Raw genomic sequence first — 9,611 nt, forward strand, 5'->3', positions numbered from 1 at the left:
GCAACATGGCCGCCATCACGTGACCTCCCAGGAGGCCCCTGGGGGGGGGGGGAAGCGGAGGGAGGGGTGGCAGATTGGGGGGGGGTTGGGGGGGCAGGCATCACAAGGGTACAGGTGGAGAAGGGATAGGGAGAGTATTAGGCGAGTGTAAGGGAATTTCATCGTGACGTATCACACCAACATAGCAGAGCAAATTGATAACAATGTATTACGTAGAACTTCCTTTGCGTCGTACGTAGCCAACCTTCTTAGAGGTGCGAGGAAAGGACAACAAACTAAACGCAAAACAAAGTTCTAAACAAATGAGTCTTCAATTTAAATTTAAAAGTGCACAGCTACAGCGGCTTCCTAATATCGGAAGAGCGTTCCAGATGGCCGCAGAAGGGCATCTGAAAGCTCGCGATGCGGTGACCAGCTTAATTCGACGGCCACTACTGCGAGGATGAGTTTGCGTGATGGTTTACGTTGAGAAGACCCACACTTTAACCCACCACACGCAACATTATTATAATCTGGCATGCATGGTGGTCACTCAACCGACTGCTCAGAGCCGCATGAAGTTTCTTGTAGGCCCTAGGCACTTGTGTTTCGTAGGCCTTCAGTGGTAACTCTCCAGAGTTTTGACCGCTACTGCCCCATGTCACGGCTACTGCCGCTGTCACCCCGCTGCTTGCTTCACGCGGTACTTCGTCCAGCCGCTGGACAGATCGACCAACCGTAGGGGACGACGAAGCCACCTTGTTGTGTTGCCTTGCACCGCTCTCTATCGAGAATGAGATTGTGCGGAAAAACACCACTTGAAGATGTTTGCTAGCTAATTTTGCAATGAAAAAACCGTGCAAGGTGCATCTCCGGTGTTAATTTATCTCCCACCTTAAGAAAAAAAAACAATTGGCATGACTCTGCCTCTTTGTATGTACACCGCGCCTATTCCTTGCTATAAAAATAAATTTATATTCTTGGTTCTTTCGGTAAAGTCACGTAGAAGGGAAATAATAAAATAATAAAAATAAAACCATTCATAATAAAATTCTCACGACGTTTCGGCCACAACACAAGCGAAAAAAAAATATTTGTTCAAGAAGATAGCTTGGTTATATTTTTTCTCGTACAAACAATAAAAAAAACCGTGGTCAATTGTTTTCCGTAGACCCTTTAGTTTTCGTAGGCCCTAGGCACATTGCCCCCTGTGGCCTGTTGGATGATGCGGCACTGCGACCGCTCTCCAGACTCGAGACAGACGGCCGCAGAAGCGCATCTGAAAGCGCGCGTGGCAGCAAACCGTCACGGTGGCAATGGCGATGGAATGGAGACAACTGAGACGATTTGCGAGATGCCGTCGGGACGACGCTCACCCCAGCGCCCGTATGTTCGCCTCGAAGACGGACACGACGATATCGCTGTCCAGACGCACGGTGCTGAGCACCTTGCGCACGGCTCTGTCGAACTCCTCCAGTCGATCCAGCACCTGCGGAGACGCCGCCGCCGCCGCCGGCGCCGCCACACGGACACGCGCTCAGTCAGCGGAGCCTCCGGTTGTACGTACGTGTGTGTACGTTGAACCTCTCTCGCACCGTACGTAGCCAACCGTGATAATCGGAGGTGCGGCAGGGCAACAAACTATGGGTCTCTCTGTGAGTCTATGGGTCTCTGTGTTAGTCTATGGGTCTCTGTGTGAGTCGATGGGTCTCTGTGTGAGTCTATGTGTCTCTGTGTGAGTCTATGGGTCTCTGTGTGAGTCTATGTGTCTCTGTGTGAGTCTATGGGTCTCTGTGTGAGTCTATGGGTCTCTGTGTGAGTCTATGGGTCTCTGTGTGAGTCTATAGGTCTCTGTGTGAGTCTATGGGTCTCTGTGTGAGTCTATGTGTCTCTGTGTGAGTCTATGGGTCTCTGTGTCAGTCTATGTGTCTCTGTGTGAGTGGGTCTCTGTGTGAGTCTATGGGTCTCTGTGTGAGTCTATGGGTCTCTGTGTGAGTCTATAGGTCTCTGTGTGAGTCTATGGGTCTCTGTGTGAGTCTATGTGTCTCTGTGTGAGTCTATGGGTCTCTGTGTCAGTCTATGTGTCTCTGTGTGAGTGGGTCTCTGTGTGAGTCTATGGGTCTCTGTGTGAGTCTATGGGTCTCTGTGTGAGTCTATGGGTCTGTGTGAGTCTATGGGTCTCTGTGTGAGTCTATGGGTCTCTGTGTGAGTCTATGGGTCTCTGAGTGAGTCTATAGGTCTCTGTGTGAGTCTATGGGTCTCTGTGTGAGTCTATGTGTCTCTGTGTGAGTCTATGGGTCTCTGTGTCAGTCTATGTGTCTCTGTGTGAGTGGGTCTCTGTGTGAGTCTATGGGTCTCTGTGTGAGTCTATGTGTCTCTGTGTGAGTCTATAGGTCTCTGTGTGAGTCTATGGGTCTCTGTGTGAGTCTATGTGTCTCTGTGTGAGTCTATGGGTCTCTGTGTCAGTCTATGTGTCTCTGTGTGAGTGGGTCTCTGTGTGAGTCTATGGGTCTCTGTGTGAGTCTATGGGTCTCTGTGTGAGTCTATGGGTCCCTGTGTGAGTCTATGGGTCTCTGTGTGAGTCTATGGGTCTCTGTGTGAGTCTATGTGTCTCTGTGTGAGTCTATGGGTCTCTGTGTGAGTCTATGGGTCTCTGTGTGAGTCTATGTGTCTCTGTGTGAGTCAATGGGTCTCTGTGTGAGTCTATGTGTCTCTGTGTGAGTCTATGTATGTTGAACTTTTTTCGCACCGTACGTCGCCAACTGTCCTAATCGGAGGTGCGGGGGAAGGACAACAAACTAAACACAAAAATCAGTTTTAAAGGACTGAGTTTTCAATCGAGATTTATAACATGTACGTAAGTTCTCACCGGGAATGCCGTGGCACAGCGGTCGGCAAACTGCGGCTCAGGAGCCGCATGCGGTGGCTCTTTAGAGATCGCAATTCGAAATAAATGTCTCTTCTTGTTACTTTGGTTGCCGAGCCGTGACCATGGAAATCCAGTTTACAATAGGAGTCCAGTTTACCATGGGAGTCCAGTGTACCATGGAAGTCCAGTTTACCACGGGAGTTCAGTTTACCATGGAAGCCCAGTTTACCATGGAAATCCAGTTTACCATGGGAGTCCACTTTATCGTGGGAGTTCAGTTTACCGTGGGAGTCCAGTTCACCATGGAAGTCCAGTTCACCATGGAAGTCCAGTTCACCATGGAAGTCCAGTTTACCATGGAACTCCAGTTTACCATGGAACTCCAGTTTACCATGGGTGTCCAGTTCACCATGGAAGTCCAGTTTACCGTGGGCAGGGGTCGGCAAACCTGCGGCTCCGGATCCGCGTGCGGCTCATTAAGGACGGCTGCTTCGTGACATTTATTCAGGACCCACCGTCTCGTAATCACCGTGTGGCATTGCGGCTCTTAAAATGTGTATCCTCTTTTTACCGAATTCTAAAACAAATGTCTCTTTTCGTTGCTTTAGTTGCCGACCCACTGCCCACCGCCCCCCGTAGCTTCCTGGAGACCCAGATTTCCACGTGGGGGGGCGCCCCCCCCCCCCTTATTAATCATTAAAACATTCGCAACTTTTACAATGTGCCGCTATCGCCGTCGCCGCACGGTGATTCGCTCTCGAAGAGAGAAGACGACCCGGAGCTCGGAGGAACCGCGGACGAGTTTGAGAGCAGCAGCCGCTCGGTGAGCCGGCGCTCCAACCAATCGCCCAAGCTCCACGCCAAAGGTCGCAAACAGGTTTTGATTCCTTACCCGTACCCGTACCCGGCCGCACCAGGGTTGCACCCGTACCCTACCCGTACCCGGCCGGGTACCTGATTGCGACCTCTGGGATGAAGCCATGTTGCAGGCGCGGGTGGGTTGATTCTAGGAACTTGAATTGTGAGAAGAGACAAGACGTTGGGAAATGAGTGACAAACGGTGACTCACCAGTGACTCACGGTCTACCCGGGTCCCAAACGGGTACCCGTACCTGTACCCGGCTGGGTACGGGTAGCCGGGTATCGGGTAGGGTACGGGTATCGGGTACCCGGTTGCGACCTCTGCTCCACGTTCCTCTGTGTGTATTTTCACAATGTCGTCGGCCAATTAATGTTGCTAATCGTGGGAAGAAACCGGAGCACTCGATAGGAAACCCACGGGTGCGAGGGTGCAACACTCTATTCTCTACAGCTGGAACAGGTGGAGGTCCACGTTTGTTGTTGTTGTTGTAACGCCTTCCTCTGGCGAGCCGGGGTACGACGGACACCTTCTCGACGCTCGTGACAAGCGGGAGTCTCACGACATTTGCGTGATCCAGCAACCCTCGCCGCCTCCACAACGCTAAAGAATTACAAGTCGTGTAGCTGAACACTGTGCGAGGCGCTGGGCAATTTCCTCCATCCCGGGGTGGCCCTAGGCACGTAACGAGTAGGCATTAAGGGTTCAATGGCAGATGCAGGCTGTCACTTACTCACTCACACACTCACTCAACAACAACAACAACCGCAATTCGCCACTAAGTGGCGGTGACGTCACCACGACGCTTGTGCCAGGCCAAGTGCACCTTGAAGCCACGTGAAGTGTCGAACGCCCGCTGGAAGGAGGTCACTCACTCACTCACACACTCACTCACTCACACACTCACTCACTCACACACTCACTCACTCACACACTCACTCACTCACCACCAGCGTGTCCAGGGAGTCGATGAGAGTCAGAGAGAATCTGACGGGATTTCGCGGGGCGGTCGGTCAGCGTTAAAACGAGAGAGGAACACACGCGTTTGTAACGACAGGCACAGATGAGGTGGTCATGTTAACTCCCTCGCCTGGTATACATGAGGTCGTGGGTTCAATCCCGATCCTGATGCCTGCTGTATATTTGGAGTTTGCGTGTTCTCCCCGTGGTCGCGTGGATTTTTCTCCAGGTCCTCCGGTTTTTTTTTCCCCTCCACATTTACAATTATCAAAGTGCGTTTTTAGAATATTTGGCCGCTATAAATTTCCACATAACGACGAGCCACTTTGTTGAGCTATCATTTGTGACGGACAGGTCGCTTCTGAAACAAGAGCTACATACTATGAGACCTCCTTTACCAGTGGCAAAATATAGTAGTAGGTTTTTACCCTTTCAACTGGTACAAAAACTGACACCTTTATACAAGGCATCATGTTTGCAATAACCACAACACAAGCAGTCAAAATGCAAACAAAAAGAAACAACTCTGATAATGATATGCACTGTCCTTGAAGTTGATTGGTCCACACCCGAGACAGCTTTTCTTAGAGCCTAGTCTCCATTGGTGTTGGACTAGTTGACGCCAAAAGGCGTACAACTCAAAAACAGCGCACTATCAGAGTATTGAGAGCTCGGGGTAAGCATTTACACTATGAGACCTCCTTTACCAGTGGCAAAATATAGTAGTAGGTTTTTACCCTTTAAATGGAGACTAGACTCTAAGAAAAGCTGTCTTGGGTGTGGACCAATCAACTTCAAGGACAGTGCATATCATTATCATCATCAGAGTTGTTTCTTTTTGTTTGCATTTTGAATGCTTGTGTTGTGGTTATTGCAAACATAATGCCTTGTATAAAGGTGTCAGTTTTTGTGCCAATTTAAAGGGCAAAAACCTACTACTATAAGAGCTACATAGCTCAGTGGGCCCTTAACACGGTAGAATACAAACAGTTCGTAGTTTAAATGAGGACTGGCTTTGTCTTCACGAGGGAAGCGACGGCGGGGGGTGATCGTCTCACCGGCCGAGTGCGTCGTCGGCGTCACCGCGGCTCGGCTCGCGCTCGCGGTCGCGACCCCGGCAGCTGAGCGGCATGAGCTCGTCATCCGGGAACGCCCGAGTCTACACGATCATCATCATCATCATCGTCGGTGTCGTCATCGTCGTCAACCGTTTGCGCGCATGTAATTTATAAAAAAATACCCGTTTTTTAAATCCTTTATATTACGTTCGCTTGCGCGCTTACGACCGTGCAAATCTGTCGGTCGTTTTTTAACCCACTTCCCGTGATTCAACCGAGCTGACATTTTGCACACAGATTCGTTGTGCGTGACAATGTATTTTCGTGAGAAAAAAAATTCCAAAATTTTCCACTTTTTAGGAATTTTTTTTTATATTTAATTACCAATTGCTTAATGGTGGCAGGCAATCATCTGACCCATAGGTGGCAGCCATCTCAAGCCAGAGGACGAGAGGACTCTAGCCGCCCGTTTCAAAGACCAATGTGGGCTGGGTTGTGGCCCATTGAACACGCATATAAAGGATTTATAGTGAAAAACTTTGTTTTTACGGGTAAATTTTTTTTTTTGCTAAACTCGCACCGGCGCCCGCTATAATGCGAGTCCAGCGCGTGACGGACTAATTGCTACAATGCGAGTATTTGTACCGGCAGGATCTTTGTGTGCGTAGCATCATCTCGCTCCCTTATCTTTTTCACTCGCCCTATTTCTCTCTCGGGCATGTTATATACAGCACGCTTAACACGAATTCGCTTCACGTGGCAATTCTCAGGAATGTAACCCCCTCCCCCCCCGCGTTAAGCGGGGACTTTGCAGTAGTCTATTCTGATAGCCAAGATTCGATGCACATCGTATGCTAAGCATAATCGATTTTCGCGGATGAATCGCTAATAGCAGATTATCGGCACAGCCGACGAGCGACCGTGTCATCGACTGAAGCGCGTCTGGAGTTAGTTGCATCGGAATCCAAAGCCTTCAGCAGGAGCCACTTACCATGTAGCTCCCGTATGCGTGGTCAAACATCTCCAACACCTGCTCCCTGCAGACACCACGGGTACCAGGTGGGAAATCGTCATCATCATCGTCGTCATCATCATCGTCGTCATCGTCGTCATCATCATCGTCGTCATCATCGTCGTCATCATCGTCATCATCATCGTCGTCATCATCGTCATCATCGTCGTCATCATCATCATCGTCGTCATCGTCGTCATCATCATCGTCGTCATCATCGTCATCATCGTCATCATCATCGTCATCATCGTCGTCGTCATCATTATCATCATCATCATCGTCATCATTATCATCATCATCATCGTCATCATCATCGTCATCATCATTATCATCGTCATCATTATCATCGTCGTCATCATTATCATCATCATCGCCTGGCGACGGTGGCTATGCACGTGGCCTGTATTCCATCACTGTGGGCGTCAAGAGCTGCCATCACCCTGGATTACCAGAAGGCGGCCCAGCAACTGTGCACCCCCCACGCACAACGGCGATGGTTGCTGAAATGCTGGACAGCTCCCAACCCCCCAGTGGCATGAACGGTATTGCGTGGAGTTCATACGATCGTGAGTGTAAACTTCGCTAAATTTCGATTTAAAGCTTTCGTGACTGCAGGGATTCATCTTCTTGGTTCTTTCGGTAAAGTCACGTAGAAGGGAAGTAATAAAATAATAAAAATAAAACAATAAAATAATGTTTTATTTTCGCTAAATTGTCATAACTTCCATCCTTAATTGACAATAGGAAATACAGTACTACAAAACTCAACATATTCGTCAGTAACCCTGCCTTAAGAGAAAAAAAGTATAAAGAATAAACGACGTTTCAGGCAATGGCCCTTCTTCATAGCATGTAGCATATACACACTATATATGAGCAACGTGTAACCCATGCCACACAACGGGGAGGGGAGTCACGGATGTAATTAATGGAAGAGGAAGAAATGTGGGAAAGGAAGAGACGAGAGAGGAGAGAAAGAACGGTAATTGAGAGGAAAATGATGGCAAAAGTAACCAGAGCAGAGGGTTCAGGAGAGATGAGGATGGGGAGGAGGAGGATGATTGGGGGGTCGACGTTGCTGCTGCTGAACGGTGGAGGAACGGCGTCTGTTTACAGAGGTCGCAAACGGGTTTTGATTCCTTACCCGTACCCGGCCGCACCAGGGTCGCAAACGGCTACCCGTTCCCTACCCGTACCCTACCCTACCCGAAATGAGTGACAAACGGTGACTCACCAGTGACTCACGGCCTACCCGTACCCGTACCCGGCCGCACCAGGGTCGCAAACGGGTACGGGTAGCCGGGTATCGGGTAGGGTACGGGTATCGGGTACCCGGTTGCGACCTCTGCTGTTTACAGAGTGGGCGGCGACGGGGAGAGGGGAGGGGTTCAGAGTGGGCGTGGTCACACAAAGTCACGTGGTTTACAGGAGGCTTGAGCTGAGTTAGAAGGGAGGGATGCAGTATGGGCCAAAAGTCAGGTGACATTCGGGTTATTTCATTAATTTTAACTCTGGGATTACAGCATTTAATTGTTTTATTCTTTCAGTTAATATTTGATCTCGTATTCATAATAATATGTCTTTTTCCTTTTTTGATGGTTACAAAATGGAAATAAAATTAACAGACCATAATCGATGTTCAAAGATTACACCTGTAATCCTAAACATTAACTTGGAAAGATAATTCATGCATCATGCGTCAATGTTCATGGAAGTTAGTTGGAACATTCGTTAATAATAAACGAAATAACACAACGCGTTGTTAATATAACATAACCCTGTGTGACCTGATGTCTGAGCCACCCTGTACGAGATGGGAGTAGATTTAGGGTCGGAGATAAGCCACGAAGCACCGGCTGATTTCAGAGTGCCAGAGCGTAGCGGTGACCATTCCACATTACCGCGACGGGGCCAAGTACATCCGCCTCGAGTGACCGCGCGCCGCGTCAACCTGTTTCGCACCGTAGACGCGATTTCTCCTCCGCGGAGAGCGTGCTGCTGCTGCTGTTGTCTGAATCGAGGGTCATCGCCCCCGGTATGATGATGAGTATGGTGGTGATGGTGATGATGGTGATCATGGCAGAATTCAATTGAAGCCACGTTATTATTTTGTGGTCGAATTTGTTTCGCCGAGCCGCCGCTGATATTAGAGGCGTGTGTATTGCATTGGCCGTGCGTTAATAAAGAAAGATACAAACGTTTAGAAAATCGCGAGCGTTATATCAAAAATGTGCGACCCGTTTCAACGCGTCACTGCAAATCGTTAATGAGCGGCGAGTCGCTTTACCAAACGCGTTTGTCAAATCACGTGACCCCCCCGCCCCCCCGCGCGGTACCCGTAGGCATGATCCCACCCAAAGGTTATTTGATCGTTTAGGGATACGGGAGCACATTGGGCAGCGCGGTGCGCAATAAACAAAATGAACTGAACGCGTTTGTAAATCATTACGCTGCGCGTCGTCTTTTAAAAAAAAGTTCATGTTAACAAAGGATGGTCTTTACGACGTCATCCCAAACGAATGTCTCACTCGCGGGAATGACGTCACCGCGAACGGAGACGCTCATTTGCCTGGCCCTGACGTCACCACGAGCCGAGAAGCTCGTTTGCATGGCAGTGACGTCACGACGAGCCAAGAAGCTCGTTTGCATGGCAGTGACGTCACCGCAACCTGAGAAGCTCGTTTGCATGGCAGTGACGTCACCACGACCTGAGAAGGGAATTTACATGGCAGTGACGTCACCGCGAAGCGAAAAGCTCGTTTGTGCTGCCGTGATGTCAAATCGTGCAAGAAAGATCATTATAATGGCCGTGACGACATCGCGGGTGGAGAAGCTCGTTTGTATATTCGTGACGTCGAAGCGAGCGAAGAAAGC

General features: G+C 49.5%; 1 protein-coding gene and 1 long non-coding RNA gene across 2 annotated transcripts in view; both read right to left on the bottom strand.

Annotated features, from left to right (window-relative positions):
• Positions 1-3,387, bottom strand: part of LOC144733974 (ER degradation-enhancing alpha-mannosidase-like protein 3) — a 19,937-nt gene extending 16,550 nt beyond the window's left edge. Inside the window, exons 1-3 of the mRNA XM_078616002.1 lie at positions 3,378-3,387; positions 1,356-1,515; positions 1-38 (exon numbers count right to left, since the gene is read on the bottom strand). The exon at positions 1-38 is cut by the window's left edge and continues 119 nt beyond it. Of these exons, the coding sequence (XP_078472128.1) occupies positions 1-38; positions 1,356-1,515; positions 3,378-3,387 (208 nt within the window). The remainder of the gene's footprint in view (positions 39-1,355; positions 1,516-3,377) is intronic.
• Positions 3,388-5,652: 2,265 nt separating this feature from the next.
• Positions 5,653-9,007, bottom strand: LOC144734016 (uncharacterized). The gene is made up of 3 exons (XR_013588466.1): positions 8,700-9,007; positions 6,717-6,762; positions 5,653-5,826 (listed from the first exon to the last, which is right to left on the bottom strand). It is a non-coding gene; the product is annotated as an uncharacterized LOC144734016 (long non-coding RNA).
• Between the last annotated feature and the right edge of the window lie 604 nt (positions 9,008-9,611).

This window comes from Lampetra planeri, chromosome 49, assembly GCF_965212315.1.
Source record: "Lampetra planeri chromosome 49, kcLamPlan1.2.h2, whole genome shotgun sequence".
NCBI classification, from domain to species: Eukaryota; Metazoa; Chordata; class Hyperoartia; order Petromyzontiformes; family Petromyzontidae; genus Lampetra; species Lampetra planeri.